This window comes from Eschrichtius robustus, chromosome 16, assembly GCF_028021215.1.
Source record: "Eschrichtius robustus isolate mEscRob2 chromosome 16, mEscRob2.pri, whole genome shotgun sequence".
Classification (NCBI taxonomy): Eukaryota; Metazoa; Chordata; class Mammalia; order Artiodactyla; family Eschrichtiidae; genus Eschrichtius; species Eschrichtius robustus.
Genome location: NC_090839.1, coordinates 78,858,522 through 78,876,956, shown reverse-complemented (window position 1 = coordinate 78,876,956; position 18,435 = coordinate 78,858,522). Strand labels below are relative to the sequence as shown.

Here is an 18,435-nt window from a genome sequence, read left to right as displayed (position 1 = left end):
TGTTATGCATATGAGTTCTTAGTGAAGTGTGTGTTCATATATTTTACCCATTTTAAAGGGTTGTTTCCTTATTATTAGGTTTTGAAAGTTCTTTATGTATTCTGAATATGAGAATTTTTAAACATATTTCTCCCACAAATATGTTTCTGTACCTTGCTTTTTTATTCTCTTAACATTATCTTATAGACAAGTGAACTTTTAACATTTTGATGAACTCTAATTTATCAATTTGTACTTGTATGGATCATGCTTTTGGTATCAAATAAAATTTTGCCTCTGTGACTGGCTTATTTCATTTAGCATAATGTCTTCTAGGTCCATCCATGTAGTTGCAAATTTCCTTCTTTTTTAAGGCTGAATAAGATTCCTTTGTAGGTATATATCACATTTTTTTTATCCATTCATCTGTTGAGGGACACTTGATTCCCCTTATGTATCTAAAATAGTCAAATTTATAGAAGCAAAAAATAGACTGGCAGTTGCCAGGGCATGAGAAGAGGGAGAAGTAGGGAGTAGTTATTCAACGGGTATAAATTTACAGTTATACAAGATGAATAAGTTCTAGAGACCTGCTTGTACAACATAATCCCTATAGTTAAAGACAGTGTTGTGACTTCAAATTTTTTTAAGAGTGTAGATCTCATGTTAAGTGTTTTTACCACACACACATCAAAAAAATTGATCAAGGAAATTTTTGGAAGTGATGGATATGTTTATCACTTTAATTGGGTGATGGTATCATGGGTGTATACATATGTCCAAATTCATCAAATGATATTTATTAAATATGTGCAGGTTTCTGTATATAAATGATACCCCATTATGCTAAAAAAAAAAACCAGGTTGCAAAGATTTTCTACTATGAAATGTTATAATTTTAGGTTTTACATTTGGGTCTTTGATTCATTTTGAGTTAATTTTGCATATGATATAAGGTATGGATTTAAGTTCCTTTTTCGCATATGGATATTCAACTGTTACAGCACTAGTTAATTGACTAGACTATACTAGCCATTGTCCACGAAATTGTCTTTGCACCTTTGTTGAAAATTAGTTGTCCATGTAAGTGCAGGTATATTTCTGGACTTTTCTATTTTATCCCATTGAAGTTTTGTCTTCTTTTATGCCAATAACACACCATCTTAATTACTGAAGCTTTATAGTAAGCCTTGGGATCAATAGTGTTAGTTTCTAACTTTTTTTTCTTTCCAATAAGGAGGCCTCTTATTTCTTTTTATTACCTTATTGTGGCTAGAACTTCCAGTACAATGTTGAACAGAATGGTGAGAGTGGACATCCTAACCTTGTTCCCAATCTTAGGGGAAAACATAGATGCCCTTTATCAGGCTACCTTCTGTTCCTAGTTTTCTGAAATTATTTTTCAGGAATGGATGTTGGATTTTGTTATAAGTTGCACTGGTTGATTTTCAAATGTTAAACCAACCCATCATTCTTGGGATGAACTCCATTTGTTTATCCTCTTTATATATTGTTAGATTTGATTTGCCAAAAATTTGTTTAAAATTTTTGTACTTATGTTCGTGAGGGATATTGGGTTGCAATTTTCTTTTTCTTTTTTCTTTCTTCTTTCCTTCTTTCTTTCTTTTCTTTCTTTTTCTTTCTTTCTTTCTTTTTCTTTCTCTCTCTCCCTCCCTCCCTCCCTCCCTCCCTCTCTCTCTCTCTCTTTCTCTCTTTCTTTCTTTCTTTCTTAACAACGTCTTTGTCTTGTTTTGGTATCAGGGTAATCAGTTGGGACATATTCCCCCCCTTTCAATTGTCCAGAAGAATTTGCACAAATTGGTGCTATTCATTAAATGTTGAGTACAATTCACCAATGAAGATGTTTAGGCCTGGGAATTACTTTGTGGAAATGTTTTAATCTACAAATTCAATTTCTTCACTAGATACAGGGTTTTTCGGGTTATCTATGTCTTCTCAAGTGAGCTTTGATAGTGTATCTTTCAAGGAATTCACCTGTTTCATTTTTATTGTCAAATTTGTTGGCAAAAATGTAGTTCAGAATATTTCCTATTATCCATTTACTGCCTGTAGAATCTCTAATGATGTTATCTGTCTCATTCCTGATATGGACAATGTATATATGTCTTCTCTCCTTTTCTCCTGACTGTTCTGGCTAGATGTCTGCCAATTTTATTGATATTATTTAAAAACTAACTTTTGATTTCATTGATATTCTCTATTGTTTTCTGTTTTCCATTTTACTGATTTTCATTCTAATTATCATTTCCTTTTTTTTTTTTTTTTTTACCTTGTCTTGGATTTATTTTGCCCTTCATTTTCTAGGGTCTTAAGGTGGAAGCTGGGGTTATGGATTTAAGACCTTTCTTCTTCTCTAATATAGGTGTTGTATATGTCCCTCTAAGTTCTGCTTGAGTAGCATCCCAGAAATTTTGATATGTTTTATTCTGATTTTCATTCCACTCAAAATGCTTTCTAATTTCATTTTCGATTTCTTTTTTGACATATGGTTTATTTAAAAGCTTGTTATTTGGTTTCCAAATAGTTGGAGATTTTCAAAAGATCTTCCTGTTATTGACTTAGAATTTAATTTGATTTCTAATTCAATTCCGTTGTGGTCATAGAACGTATCTCTATTACTTGGATTCTTCGAAATTTACTGAGACTTATATATTCTATAAATGTCATACAGATCTACTTGGTTGACAGTATTGTTCAAACCTTCTACACCTGTATTGATTTTTGTGTTTACTTGTTTTCTCACATATTGATAGAGGGTTATTCAAACCTTTTATTATAATTGTGGATTTATCTATTTTTCTTTGCAGTTTCATCTGGTTTTGCTTCAGATATTTTGAAGCTTTCTTATTAGAAGCATAAACATTTAGAATCATAATGTCCTCTTCATGAATCAATCTCTTTATTATTATGAAATCAACATTTTTTTAAATCACTGGGAATGCTCTTTGCTCTGCAATCTACTTTTTCTGATACTACTATAGCCATTCCAGCTGTATTTTGATTAGTGTTAGCATCATTTACATTTCACCTATCTGGATTTTTATATTTAAATGTGTTTCTTGTTGGCAGCATGTACTTAGGTCTTGCTGTTTTACCCAATCTGAAAATCTCTGCCTTTTATTGGAGTGTTTAGATTATTTACATTTAGTGTAATTACTAACATGATTAGGTTTGAGCCTAGCATATTGGTATTTCCTTTCTATTTGTTCCATTTGTTCTTTAGTCACTTTTTCCTCCTTTTCTATCTTCTTGTGGATTAAGTGAATTTTTTATGACTCCATTTTATCTGCTTGCTGGCTTTGTTTTGTTATTTTAGTGGTTGCTTCAGGTTTATAGGATATATCTTTTAACTTTTGACAGTCTACCTTTAAGTGACATGATATCACTTCATGTATAATGTAAGAATCTTATAGTAGTATTCTTCTATTTCTCTACTCCCAACCCATGCACTATTGTTATACATTATTCATGTTTTTGTTTAAACAGTCAATATGTTTTAAACAAATTTAAGTAATAATGAACAATATTACATATATAAGTAGTTACTATTTCCAGTGTTCTGCATTTCTCTGTGTAGATTCGTATTTCTTTCCAGTATCATCTTTCTTCTGCCTGAAGGAACTCCTTAGACATTTCACATTTGGGGAGTCTGCTGGTGATTAACTGTTTCAATTTTCTATATTCAAGAAACTCTTTCTTCCACCTTCATTTTTGAAAGGTATTTTGCTCCTAGTGTGAAAGGTATTTTTTGTTTGTTTTTCAGTCTTTTATTATTTTAGAGATGTTGTTCCACTGTCCTCTCAGCTGGTTTGTTCCTAACAAGAAATCTACTATCATCTTTATCTTGTTCTTTTATATATCATATGTCTTTTCACTGTGCTGATTTTAAGATTTTCTCTTTATCACTGGTTTTTGGCAGTTTGATTATGATATACCTTGGTTTATATTTTTTTCTGTGTTTCTTGTGCTTTAGGTTTATTGAGCTTCTTGTATCTGTGAGTTTATAATTTTTATTAAATTTAGAAAATTTCAGCCATTTTTCCTTCAAATATTTTTCTGCTTTATGAAGGAGTCTCTCCTTAATGGCCTCTAGTTATACATTTATTAGATTGCTTAAGGTCCCAAAAGTCCACTGATACTCTGTTCTTTAGTTTTCTCTCTTCTCTCTGTGGTTCATTTTGGATAATTTTTATTGCTATAACTCCAAGTCACTAAAAAAAATCACTTTTATTCTGAAATTTCTAATTTGCCATAAATCTCATTCAGTGTATTCTTCGTCTCAGACATTGTTTTATTTCCAGAAGTTTGATTGCATTTTTTATTATATCCCCCATGTCTCTACTTTTTAAACAGACTGAATACCATCCAAATAATTGCTTCAATGTCTTATCTGCTAATTCTAACATATTTGGCAGTTCTGCATTGGTTTTGTTTATTGAGTTTTCTTCTCATTATAGATTATATTTTCCTGCTTCTTTACATGTCTGGTAATTTTTTATTGGATTCCAGACACTGTGAATTTTACCTTGTTGGGTGATGTCTATTTTTAAATTCTTATAAATATTCTTGAAGTTGGTTTTGTTTGTTTGTTTGTTTGTTTGTTTTGGCCACACTGCACAGCTTGTGGGATCTTAGTTCCCTGACCAGGGATCAAACCCAGGCCCTTGGCAGTGAAAGCATGGAGTCTTAAACACTGGACTGCCAGGGAATTCCCTTCTATTTGGGACTTGACTTTAAGATTTCTTAGGTGGACCCAGAACCGTGATTAGACTTAATTATTCTATTGAGGAAAGACACTTTATGTACCCTACCAAATGTCCCATGAATCATGAGGTTCTCTATTCTGGCTGATGGGAGTAAGCTTTATTCCCATCCTGTGTGAGTGTCAAGCATTGTTACCTCTAATTCTTTCAGATGGTTCTTTTACCAGCCTTGAGTAGTTTCCTCATATCCATGAACCAGTCAGTATTCAGCTGAATACCTGGGGGCTGCCCTCTGCAGATCTCAGAATTCCTCTGTGTGGCTTTCACCTCCCTGGTGCCCAGTCCTCTGAATTCTAGCCACCTTCATCTCCCCAAACTGTCAGCTAGCTATCTCTTCTCAACTCAGGGAGTCTGCCAGGCTCTGCCTGGCTTTCCCCTCCCTGCAACACTGCCTGGATACTTTCTCAAAGGAGGATGCAGGCAGTTAGAGGGCCTACCACATTTTTTTTCATCTCTTAAGGAAAACTGTCATTTTTTGGCTGTGTCCACTGTCTTGAAAATATTATATATATATATATATATATATATACACACACACACACACACACACACACTAGTTGTTGGTTGGTTATTTAAGGCTGGTTAGTAAATGTGGTCCCTGTTACTCCACCATCACCAGAAGTGAAAGTCCTACACTTTCTTATGAAGAGAGAGAAAGTGGTGATCCTATATTGGGTTGGCCAAAAAGTTCGTTTGGGATTTTCTATAACATCTTACAGAAAAACCCAAACGAACTTTTTGGCCAACCCAATACCTGGCCTGCAAGACAGGCAAATAACCCACAGCTTCTCTTACCTATGTCACCATTTATGATGTACCATTAATAGTTGTGATCATGAATAATCACAGAATTTATATTGAAATTTTTCACTATTTTAATTAAAACATTTTAAAAATCTATGCATAAATCTCATTAAAAATAAGGAACTGAAGAAAGTTTAAGGGGTGCTGTCTACATACACGTTGTGCATAAGCAAGATTGATCCGTGTTCATTTTGCGTAATTTGAAAGTGAACTGTTGCTAGACCAAATATAGATATAATAATAATGCAGATGAAATTCTCAACAAAGGTACTATGGTAATAATATATGTAAATCTGTTAATCATATCCTTTTCTACAATACAGTAAGATCCATTTATGCTGTCTCTTCACTGTATATAGTGTTAAAAATAAAATCTAATGTTTTTAAACTTTTATTACCACTGTTTATTTTTCCTTCATAGCCTTCCTCCATTCATTCATTCAACAAATATTCACTAATTGCCTAGTACTGTACTATGATAGTCCTTATAAAACACCAAATTTAATTGTTTTAATGGCTACTTTAATTACAAAGTTATAAAGTGCATCTGGGGCAACTTTTTTTGCTTCTATAAAGAACATTACAGCATTCAAAATCCAGGGATATTCATGGGAATGTGGTGCACAGGCACACACAATGCATCATGCATGTATCACACGTAAGCATAATCATCATAGATGTGGGTGTGTCTCGACTTCCTTTTTGATGTGGGTCAGGGATGGATAGATTGGCAGAGATAGTCAAGTTGGGGAGAGTGTTACAAAAAAAGAAAAGAGGAGTAGGCACAGGAAAAGGATCGAAAGGAGATAAGAAAACTTTGACACATATGACAAAGACTGGAGAAGCTTCTTCGGACATTGACTCTAGGAAAGAAAACCGCCCCACAGGGGATGAGAAAGTAAGACCCATATGGAGGGCAGCTGGAGCATGAGTTCAAGGTCGAGTACTTTGGAAGTTGCTGGAGGTCAGAGGACCCAAGTTTCACTCTCCTCTTTCTCCAAGATTCTCAGTGGTAAGAGAACACACACAATGGGAGTGCCAAATGCACACCAGAGGATCATCCTTACTAGTGGGCCAGATAGTACCAATGACTCCAAAGAATAGGGCTTTCTGCTAAACTATGTTAGCACATGCGCCTTGGGTTATATTCCTGGTGGGTCTCCTCATACCCTGCCAGCTTCATGGAGGACCCCAGGCTGGACTCACACACCCAGTTACTTCTCAAAACTGGCCCCTGCCCTGACCCAAGTGTGCATACTTATGGGAGTCAGAAGCCGAGGAGAGCCCATGGACTCTCTTACCCACCCAGGAGGCAGACGGTCTAGAGAGATGCAGTGGGATATTTTTGCTTCGGAAGAACAGTGACAACCCCCAATGATGTGGATCAAGGTCTGATGGGTTCTGAGAGAACATCAGCCACTCCCTGCCCAGGTGAAGAACTGAGTAAGTGGTGGAAACGGGTATGGAGGTTTCCGCTCCAGCACTCCTCCTCCAGGACACAGACCAGAGGGCATCTCCACTTTGGAAACATGCAGAAAAAAAAGAAAAATGACTCCCCCTTTACCAGAAAGAATCGTTATAGCTTCTCTAACCTCAATACAAGACACATTTGCTGAGTGTGTGGCTCCAGGCCCTCCTGGAGCTTGGATTTCTGACACAATCTTACCTGTTATTATTCTTAGCACAAGTCAGAAAGCAGAGTTCGGAGCATTTATTTTTTAACTCACATTTTCTTTTTTTTTTTTTTAAGTTTTTTTTTTAACATATTTATTGGAGTATAATTGCTTCACAATGTTGTGTTACTTTCTGCTGTATAACAAAGTGAATCAGCTATATGTATACATATATCCCCATATCCCCTCCCTCTTGCATCTCCCTCCCACCCTCCCTATCCCACCCCTCTAGGTGGTCACAAAGCACCGAGCTGATCTCCCTTTGCTATGCAGCTGCTCCCCAATAGCTATCTATTTTACATTTGGTACTGTATATATGTTAATGCCACTCTTGCACTTCGTCCCAGCTTCCCCTTCCCCTTCCCCCTCCCCATGTCCTCAAGTCTATTCTCTACTTCTGCGTCTTTATTCCTGTCCTGCCCCTAGGTTCTTCAGAACCTTTTTTTTTTTTTTAGATTACATATATATGTGTTAGCATATGGTATTTGTTTTTCTCTTTCTGACTTACTTCACTCTGTATGACAGCCTCTAGGTCCATCCACCTCACTACAAATAACTCAATTTCATTTCTTTTTATGGCTGAGTAATATTCCATTGTATATATGTGCCACAAATTCTTTATCCATTCATCTGTCGATGGACACCTAGGTTGCTTCCATGTCCTGGCTATTGTAAATAGGGCTGCAATGAACATTGTGGTACATGACTCTGTTTGAATTATGGTTTTCTCAGGGTATATGTCCAGTAGTGGGATTGCTGGGTCATATGGTAGTTCTATTTTTAGTTTTTTAAGGAACCTCCATACTGTTCTCCATAGTGGCTGTTATCAATTTACATTCCCACCAACAGTGCAAGAGGGTTCCCTTTTCTCCACACCCTCTCCAGCACTTATTGTTTCTAGGTTTTTTGATGATGACCATTCTGACTGGTGTGAGGTGATACCTCATTGTAGTTTTGATTTGCATTTCTGTAATGATTAGTGATGTTGAGCATCCTTTCACGTGTTTGTTGTCAATCTGTATATCTTCTTTGGAGAAATGTCTATTTAGGTCTTCTGCCCATTTTTGGATTGGGTTGTTTGTTTTTTTGATATTGAGCTGCATGAGCTGCTTGTATATTTTGGAGATTAATCCTTTGTCAGCTGCTTCATTTGCAAATATTTTCTCCCATTCTGAGGGTTGTCTTCTGGTCTTGTTTATGGTTCCCTTTGCTTTGCAAAAGCTTCTAAGTTTCATTAGGTCCCATTTGTTTATTTTTGTTTTTATTTCCATTTCTCTAGGAGGTAGGTCAAAAAGGATCTTGCTGTGATTTATGTCATAGAGTGTTCTACCTATGTTTTCCTGTAAGAGTTTTATAGTGTCTGCCCTTACATTTAGGTCTTTAATCCATTTTGATTTTATTTTTGTGTATGGTATTAGGGAGAATTCTAATTTCATATTTTACATGTAGCTGTCCAGTTTTCCCAGCACCACTTACTAAAGAGGCTGTCGTTTCTCCATTGTATATTTTTGCCTCTTTATCAAAGACAAGGTGACCGTATGTGGGTGGGTTTATCTCTGGGCTTTCTATCCTGTTCCATTAATACATATTTCTGTTTTTGTGCCAGCACCACACTGTCTTGATTACTGTAGATCTGTAGTATGGCCTGAAGTCAGGGAGCGTGATTCCTCCAGCTCCATTTTTCTTTCTCAAGATTGCTTTGGCTATTCGGCGTCTTTTGTGTTTCCATACAAATTGTGAAATTTTTTGTTCTAGTTCTGTGAAAAATGCCATTGATAGTTTGATAGGGATTGCATTGAATCTGTAGATTGTTTTGGGTAGTATAGTCATTTTCACAATGTTGATTCTTCCAATCCAAGAACATGGTATATCTCTCCATCTACTTGTATCATCTTTAATTTCTTTCATCAGTGTCTTATAATTTTCTGCATACAGGTCCTTTGTCTCCTTAGGTAGGTTTATTCCTAGATATTTTATTCTTTTTGTTGCAATGGTAGATGGGAGTGTTTTCTTAATTTCACTTTCAGATTTTTCATCATCAGTGTATAGGAATGCAAGAGATTTCTCTGCATTAATTTTGTATCCTGCTACTTTACCAAATTCACTGATTAGCTCTAGTAGTTTTCTGGTAACATCTTTAGGACTCTCTATGTATAGTATCATGTCATCTGCAAACAGTGACAGCTTTACTTCTTCTTTTCTGATTTGGACTCCTTTAATTTCTTTTTCTTCTCTGATTGCTGTGGCTAAAACTTCCAAAACTATGTTGAATAATAATGGTGAGAGTGGGCAACCTTGTCTTGTTCCTGATCTTAGTGGAAATGGTTTCAGTTTTTCACCATTGAGAACGATGTTGGCTGTGGGTTTGTCATATATGTCCTTTATTATGTTGAGGTAAGTTCCCTCTATGCCTACTTTCTGCAGGGCTTTTATCAAAAATGGGTGTTGAATTTTGTCGAAAGCTTTCTCTGCATCTATTGAGATGATCATATGGTTTTTCTCCTTCAATTTGTTAATATGGTGTACCACATTGATTGATTTGCGTATATTGAAGAATCCTTGCATTCCTGGGATAAACCCCACTTGATCATGGTGTATGATCCTTTTAACGTGCTGTTGGATTCTGTTTGCTAGCATTTTGTTGAGGATCTTTGCATCTATGTGCATCAGTGATATTGGCCTGTAGTTTTCTTTCTTTGTGACATCTTTGTCTGGTTTTGGTATCAGGGTGATGGTGGCCTCGTAGAATGAGTTTGGGAGTGTTCCCCCCTCTGCTATATTTTGGAAGAGTTTGAGAAGGATAGGTGTTAGCTCTTCTCTAAATGTTTGATAGAATTTGCCTGTGAAGCCATCTGGTCCCGGGCTTTTGTTTGTTGGAAGATTTTTAATCACAGTTTCAATTTCAGTGCTTGTGACTGGCCTGTTTATATTTTCTATTTCTTCCTGGTTCAGTCTCAGAAGGTTGTGCTTTTCTAAGAATTTGTCCATTTCTTCCAGGTGGTCCATTTTATTGGCATATAGTTGCTTGTAGTAATCTCTCATGATCCTATTTATTTCTGCAGTGTCAGTTGTTACTTCTCCTTTTTCAGTTCTAATTCTGTTGATTTCAGTCTTTTCCCTTTTTTTTTTTTGAGGAGTCTGGCTAATGGTTTATCAATTTTGTTTATCTTCTCAAAGAACCACCTTGTAGTTTTATTGATCTTTGCTATTGTTTCCTTCACTTCTTTTTTATTTATTTCTGATCTGATCTTTATGATTTCTTTCCTTCTGCTACCTTTGGGTTTTTTAGTTCTTCTTTCTCTAATTGCTTTAGGTGTAAGGTTAGGTTGTTTATTAGAGATGTTTCTTGTTTCTTGAGGTAGGATTGTATTGCTATAAACTTCCCTCTTAGAACTGCTTTTGCTGCATCCCATAGGATTTGGGCCGTGTGTTTTCATTGTCATTTGTTTCTAGGTATTTTTTGATTTCCTCTTTGATTTCTTCAGTGATCTCTTGGTTATTTAGTAGTGTATTGTTTAGCCTCCATGTGTTTGTATTTTTATACAGTTTCTTTCCTGTAATTGATATCTGGTCTCATAGCACTGGGGTCAGAAAAGATACTTGATACGATTTCAATTTTCTTAAATTTACCAAGGCTTGATTTGTGACCCAAGATATGATCTATCCTGGAGAATGTTCCATGAGCACTTGAGAAGAAAGTGTATTCAGTTGTTTTTGTATGGAATGTCCTATAAATATCAATTAAGTCCATCTTGTTTAATGTGTCATTTAAAGCTTGTGTTTCCTCATTTATTTTCATTTTGGATGACTGTCCATTGGTGAAAGTGGGGTGTTAAAGTCCCCTACTATGACTGTGTTACTGTCGATTTTCCCTTTTATGGCTGTTAGCATTTGCCTTATGTATTGAGGCGCTCCTATGTTGGGTGCATAAATATTTACAATTGTTATACCTTCTTCTTGGATTGATCCTTTGATCATTATGTAGTGTCCTTCTTTGTCTCTTGTAATAGTCTTTATTTTAAAGTCTATTTTGTCTGATATGAGAATTGCTACTCCAGCTCTCTTTTGATTTTCATTTGCATGGAATATCTTTTTCCATCCCCTCACTTTCAGCCTGTATGTGTCCCTAGGTCTGAAGTGGGTCTCTCGTAGACAGCATATGTACAGGTCTTCTTTTTGTATCCATTCAGCCAGTCTATGTCTTTTGGTTGGAGCACTTAATCCATTTACATTTAAGGTAATTATCGATATGTGTGTTCCTATTACCGTTTTCTTAAATGTTTTGGGTTTGTTATTGTAGGTCTTTTCCTTCTCTTGTGTTTCCTGCCTAGAGAAGTTCCTTTAGCATTTGTTGTAAAGCTGGTTTGGTGGTGCTGAATTCTCTTAGCTTTTGCTTGTCTGTAAAGGTTTTAATTTCTCCGTGGAATCTGAATGAGATCCTTGCTGGGTAGAGTAATCTTGGTTGTAGGTTTTCCCTTTCATCACTTTAAATATGTCCTGCCACTCCCTTCTGGCTTGCAGAGTTTCTGCTGAAAGATCAGCTCTTAACCTTATGGGGATTCCCTTGTATGTTATTTGTTGTTTTTCCCTTGCTGCTTTTAATATTTTTTCTTTGTATTTAATTTTTGATAGTTTGATTAATATGTGTTTTGGCATGTTTCTCCTTGGATTCATCCTGTATGGGACTCTCTGTGCTTCCTGGACTTGATTAACTATTTCCTTTCCAATATTAGGGAGGTTTTCAACTATAATCTCTTCAAATGTTTTCTCAGTCCCTTTCTTTCTCTCTTCTTCTTCTGGGACCCCTATAATTCGAATGTTGGTGCATGTAATGTCATCCCAGAGGTCTCCGAGACTGTCCTCAATTCTTTTCATTCTTTTTTCTTTATTCTGCTCTGCAGTAGTTATTTCCACTATTTTATCTTCCAGTCACTTATCCGTTCTTCTGCCTCAGTTATTCTGCTATTGATTCCTTCTAGAGAATTTTTAATTTTCTTTATTGTGTTGTTCATCATTGTCTGTTTGCTCTTTAGTTCTTCTAGGTCCTTGTTAAACATTTCTTGTATTTTCTCCATTCTGTTTCCAAGATTTTGGATCATTACTATCATTACTCTGAATTCTTTTTCAGGTAGACTGCCTATTTCCTCTTCATTTGTTTGGTCTGGTGGGTTTTTACCTTGCTCCTTCATCTGCTGCGTATTTCTCTGTCTTCTCATTTTGCTTAACTTACTGTGTTTGGGGTCTCCTTTTCGCAGGCTGCAGGTTCGTAGTTCCCATTGTTTTTTGTGTCTGCCCCCAGTGGGTAAGGTTCGTTCAGTGGATTGTGTAAGGCTTCCTGGTGGAGGGGACTGGTGCCTGTGTTCTGGTGGATGAGGCTGGATCTTGTCTTTCTGGTTGGCAGGACCGTGTCTGGTGGTGTGTTTTGGGGTGTCTGTGAACTTATGGTTTTAGGCAGCCTCTCTGCTAATGGGTGGGGTTGTGTTCCTGCCTTGCTAGTTGTTTGGCATGGGGTGTCCAGCACTGGAGCTTGCTGGTCGTTGCGTGGAGCTGGGTCTTAGTGTTGAGATGGAGATCTCTGGGAGAGCTCTCGCCAATTGATATTACGTGGGGTCGGGAGGTCTCTGGCGGTCCAATGTCCTGAACTCGGCTCTCCCACCTCAGAGGCTCAGGCCTGACACCCAGCTGGAGCACCCAGACCCTGTCAGCCACACGGCTCAGAATAAAAGGGAGAAAAAAAAAGAAAGAAAAATAAATAAAATAAAATTAAATTAAATTAAAAAGTTGTTAAAGTAAAATTTTTAAAAATATTATTAAAATAAAAAAAGTTTTTAAAGTAATTTAAAAAAAAAAGGAGAGAGCAACCAAACCAATAAACAAATCCACCAATGATAACAAGACCTAAAAACTACACTAAGATACACATAAAAATCAGAAACTAGTCAGATACAGGAAACCCCAAGTCTACAGTTGCTCCCAAAGTCCACCACATCAATTTTGGGATGATTCATTGTCTATTCAGGTATTCCATAGATGCAGGGTACATCAAGTTCATTGTGGAGATTTAATCTGCTCCTCCTGAGGCTGCACAGAGAAATTTCCCTTCCTCTTCTTTGTTTGCGCAGCTCCTGGTGTTCAGCTTTGGATTTGGCCCTGCCTCTGTGTGTAGGTCGCCCTCTGGTGTCTGTTCTTCGCCCAGACAGGACGGGGTTAAAGGAGCGGTTGATTAGGGGGCTCTGGCTCACTCAGGCCAGGGGAGAGGGAGGAGTACAGAATGCGGAATGCGGGGCGAGCCTGCGGCGGCAGAGGCCAGCATGACGTTGCACCAGCCTGAGGCGTGCCGTGCGCTCTCCCGGGAAAGTTGTCCCCGGATCACGGGACCCTGGCAGTGGCGGGCTGCACAGGCTCCTGGGAGGGGCGGTGTGGATAGTGACCTGTGCTTGCACACAGGCTTCTTGGTGGCCGCAGCAGCAGCCTTAGCGTCTCATGCCCGTCTCTGGGGTCCGCGCTGATAGCCGCGGCTCGCGCCCGTCTCTGGAGCTCGTTTAGGTGGCGCTCTGAATCCCCTCTCCTCGCGCACTGCGAAACAATGGTCTCTTGACTCTTAGGCAGGTCCAGACTTTTTCCCGGACTCCCTTCCGGCTAGCCGTGGCGCACTAGCCCCTTCAGGCTGTGTTCACGCCGCCAACCCCAGTCCTCTCCCTGGGATCTGACCTCTGAAGCCCGAGCCTCAGCTCCCAGCCCCGCCCGCCCCGGCGGGTGAGCAGATAAGCGTCTCAGGCTGGTGAGTGCTGGTCGGCACCGACCCTCCGTGCGGGAATCTCTCCGCTTTGCCCTCCGCACCCCTGTGGCTGCGCTCTCCTCCGTGGCTCTGAAGCTTCCCCCAGCCACCCCCCGTCTCTGCCAGTGAAGGGGCTTCCTAGTGCGTGGAAACTTTTCCTCCTTCACAGCTCCCTCCCAGAGGTGCAGGTCCCGTCCCTATTCTTTTGTCTCTGTGCTTCCTTTTTTCTTTTGCCCTACCCAGGTATGTGGGGAGTTTCTTGCCTTTTGGGAAATCTGAGGTCTTCTGTCAGCGTTCAGTAGGTGTTCTGTAGGAGTTACTCCACGTGTAGATGTATTTTTTGATGTATTTGTGGGGAGGAAGGTGATCTCCACGTCTTACTCCTCCGCCCTCTTGAAGGTCTCCCTCACTTTTTCTTTATAATATTTTTCTCATGGCTTAAGCCTGAGGTCCTACGAAGTTGAGGGATCAGGCCCAAAACAGTCTAATCTCAGGGAAGAGCTTCTCTCTATTAAAGGGGCCAAATCCCATCAAGCTGGCTCGTCTGCTGGAACGGGAGAACGAAATGTGGTTTCTTGGCTGTTGGCCTCAAGGGAGCCTCTTGAAAGAGCTTTTATTTGATGTTCCTGAAAACTGGAAGGAACAAAAAGACACGAGGGTGGGGGGTGGCGATAGAGCGAGTTCCAGGAGTCAGTGAGGATGGGAGGGAAGGCCTGGTGGAGAGAGGCCCTGTACAGGGGGCTGTATCCATGCTGCAGCCCCAAACTGCAGCCCCCTGCCTGGGCAGGGACGTTTGCAGTTTCATGAGGTAGAGTCTGGCTGCATTCCCTGCATGGGCCCCACACAGACCCTTCCTCAACAATCCCCCATCCCAGGGCTGCTGGGATGTGTACCCCAATGTCCTTACTGTATGCCTCAGGTATTGGGGAGCCCACACATGCCTGAGCCGGCACGTGTGGCCAGCCCTCCTGGCTCCTTGCGGCTCTCTGGACCACCCCGTGGAGATCGTCTCAGACACAGGTAACTCTGTTTGGTCTTTGCTTTTTAGACAAAGGAATTGCAAGTAAAGCTTTAAGAGATTAGGGACTGAAGAAAGATTGAAAAAGAGACTCTGTCCTCTCCTTGCCAAACAGAAACAGACCTGCCACATTGGCAGAGTGCACTAGAGTCCTCCAGAAACGGTTTCTATGGTGTGGATTTCTGCAGAGATCCAACAGCCAAGAACCCCCAAGGGCTTGGGGGTCTGGCAGGTAGAAGACCCCCAGAAAACCCAGCAAGACCATGATTATGCAAGGATAAAAAGAAACAAAAACTGTGCAGACAAAAAGACTGGCAGAGAAGACTACAAAATGTTAGGAAATTAGATTACATACGACATCGACCCTGGAGTCAGCCAGGCTTGGATTTTCATCTCAGCTTTGCCACTTACCAGCTGTGCTGCCTTGGGTATGTTGTCTAACTTCTCTAAACCCCAGTTTTCATGTCTGCAGAGGGAAATAATAGCACAAACTTCAGAGAGGTGTTGTGAAAATTACATTACATAATGTTTGCAATTACACAGCAGAGTGCCTAGTCCTTAAAATAATGCTCAAAAATGGGAAACGACTGATTATTGTGGCTTCTAAGCTTCTGAGACTATGGGTAACTTTTTCCTTCTCTTTGCTTGTATCATCTACATTTTGTACAATGAACACGTATGACATATGCGGAATCACAGCTTGGCAGCTCGACAAGGGTTCTTTCCATCTAGGCTTATTCAGTGAGGCTCCTCACAAGGGTCTTCAGGCCTGCTGAGTGCAAACCATTCTTCTGCTGGAGGAACCTCTGCAATGGGGACCACTGGGATAATGGGACCCAGAGGACTAGAAAGGAGCGTCCCTGAAGACAACTGTGTTGTTTTCCTCTCTCTAAGTGACCAAAGACCCTGAAAGAACACCAAGCATCACTATGTGCAAGTAGCAAGAAAACACTGAGATGCTCTTTCAAGCACTATGCCATCCAAGATGCTCTAAGTTACATTCCTTTCCTGCCAATGTCATATAATGGGCAGAATCCCGTTATGTGACACTGGGATATGGTTTGCTCCATATCCCTTGCCTGAGATATGGGGCAAACCATGGAGGCCAAACAAGAGGCTTAAGCGGTCAAAGGCAGCTTCTCTGGAGCCCCGTCACTCCCCCGGCCTCACCCCTCCTGGTGGGCACAAAGGCTCAGGCACCTTGGCTGGGCAGTAGGCAAAGTAACCAAAGCTCTTCAAACTACAGCAATTACAAGCAACAGAGATAGCAAATAGGAAAGAGACAAGTGGAGATTCACTGCCTTTTCTGTTGGCCTTCAACAGGTGAAATACGTTTGTCCCCAAGAGGGTAAACCAACAGCTCATGGAATTTAGAACTGAGGATGACCTTACAGTTCTAAGCATTGATTCCCATATGAAATTTGATTTACTGACATACCCAAGGTCAGTGAGAACTCAGGGAGTGATTTAGGTCAATTCAAATAGCAGAGGCAGGACTAGAAGCCAAGCCTCCTAATTTCTAGCCAGGGATGCTTCCTCCAAAGATGGATATTGTTTTGCCTCAAATTGCTGAGATTACTGGTTCCGGAAAGTGCCACCTTCCTGAAGGTGCTTACTACAGGGGCCATTGTACAAATTGGAAGAAGGCAGATCTTGGATGCAAGTTGGGTAAGAATTGGAAGCAAAGCCTTCCTACTTGTCTTGTCCTAGGGCTGCTCTTGCAGACCCCAAACAAATGCCAGCAGGGCTAGAAGACACCATGCCAACCTCCAGTTGTTGGCTCCATGGCTCCAGCAGTGGGGCTGGTGATGAGAATGAGAACACTGACTTCTTTCCCAGCCTGGTCATTATCTGTGAATGGGAACAACAGATAAGCCCCTCACAAAAACCATGGCAATGATCAGAAGATAGACGGACTGCCAAGTGCTGGAACAGACATGTCTCTACAAGAGTGCTATCCATGATGTCTGGACAATGATATGTTTGGTCCTTGGAAAGTCATCATCTCCATCACTGATGACTAACATATTTTCAGAGACTAAACTGGGGGGATAAACAAGATGAATATAAAAATTCAGCTGAACATCATTAATTATTTTTTAAAGCTTTCAGATATAGTTCACATACCATGCTACTCACTCACTAAAGGTATATAATTCAATGGTTTTTAATAGATTCACATAATTTTACAACCATCATCACAACCTAATCTTAGAGCATTTTTATCACCCCCAAAAAGAAGAAACTCCTCATCCCTTAGCTGTCATCCCCCAGCTCCCCAATCTTCTCCTGCCCTAGGCCACCACTAATCTACTTTCTGTCTCTACAGATTTGCCTATCTTAGACATTTCATAGAAATGGAGTCACAATATGTGGTCCTTTGTAATTGGCCTTTTTCACTTAACATAATGTTTTCAAGGTTCATTTATGCTCTGGATTAATTCTTCTTTTCATAGTTCTTACAGCATCTTTTCTGGATCTTTCAGGGCTTTCTGGGCCATCCTCAAACATTTTGGTTACCATTGGAAATCAGAATGAAAATAAATTCTATTTATCCAAACTTTTTGTGTGCTAATGGAGGTGGCATTGTATTATTTCTAAGATGAGGTAAATCAATTTGTGTATCTGTACCAACAGTCACTAGATACCTCAGCTTCAGAAATGCTTAGCTGTGCTTTGTGGGTATAGTTTTCTGGTCATATATCAATCTAGAGCTTATTGCAAGAAGCAATTATCCCCAAAATAACAAGAGCCATGGAACCTGGGAAAACTCCCTATTTCAACAGATGAATTTTCCTGCATCTTAGGGATGCACTATCCTGCCCTCTGCTGAGTAGTATGTCAGGAAGACTAAAAATCAGAAGAACATGAAGAGACAGCAAAGAGCCAGAGGACCTGTTTCTGACAAACTCACCTTTATTTGTTCATTATTCAAAAACAATTTAAAGGGCACCTACACTGTGTAGTCACTGAGCTAGCAGTAATACAAACTTGGGGCAGTGATCCTTGTCCTCCAGTAGATCCTTGACTGGGACGCTGCCCAGAACACTTGTCTCTGGTGGCAAGTCAAAGGCAACCCAGAGGGAGGTGATAAAATGTTAAAACAGCATAGATCCTTAGAGTGAAAGAGAACTGGAGTGAGATTCCACAGTCCCAAATCTCAAAGGTTATGTGTAATAAATCACCCAAAAACCCTGAGTGGCTTAAAACAATAATAGTAATTTATTATCTCTCAAAGTTTTCATGGGTCAAGAATTCAGGAGCAACTCAGTGAGTCGTTCTGGTTCTGGGTCTCTTGTGGGGGCTGTAATCAGATGTCAGCTGGGGCTGGAATTATCTGAAAGTTTGACTGGGGCAGAAGGGTATGCTTGCTGGGTGGCCCACTCCCAGAGTTGGCAA

At 39.6% G+C, this 18,435-nt stretch overlaps 1 protein-coding gene across 2 annotated transcripts in view; it reads right to left on the bottom strand.

The window, feature by feature from the left end:
- Window positions 1-11,308: 11,308 nt before the first annotated feature.
- Window positions 11,309-18,435, bottom strand: part of LOC137778715 (S-adenosyl-L-methionine-dependent tRNA 4-demethylwyosine synthase TYW1) — a 206,782-nt gene continuing 199,655 nt past the window's right edge. Inside the window, exons 16-17 of one of the 2 annotated variants that reach the window (XM_068565973.1) lie at window positions 15,448-15,502; window positions 11,309-12,953 (exon numbers count right to left, since the gene is read on the bottom strand). In XM_068565973.1, coding sequence (XP_068422074.1) covers window positions 15,497-15,502 — 6 coding nt within the window. In that variant the 3' untranslated portion in view covers window positions 11,309-12,953; window positions 15,448-15,496. Of the gene's footprint in view, window positions 12,954-15,441; window positions 15,503-18,435 lie in introns of those variants that run through there. The other variant, XM_068565972.1, reaches the window with a different exon arrangement.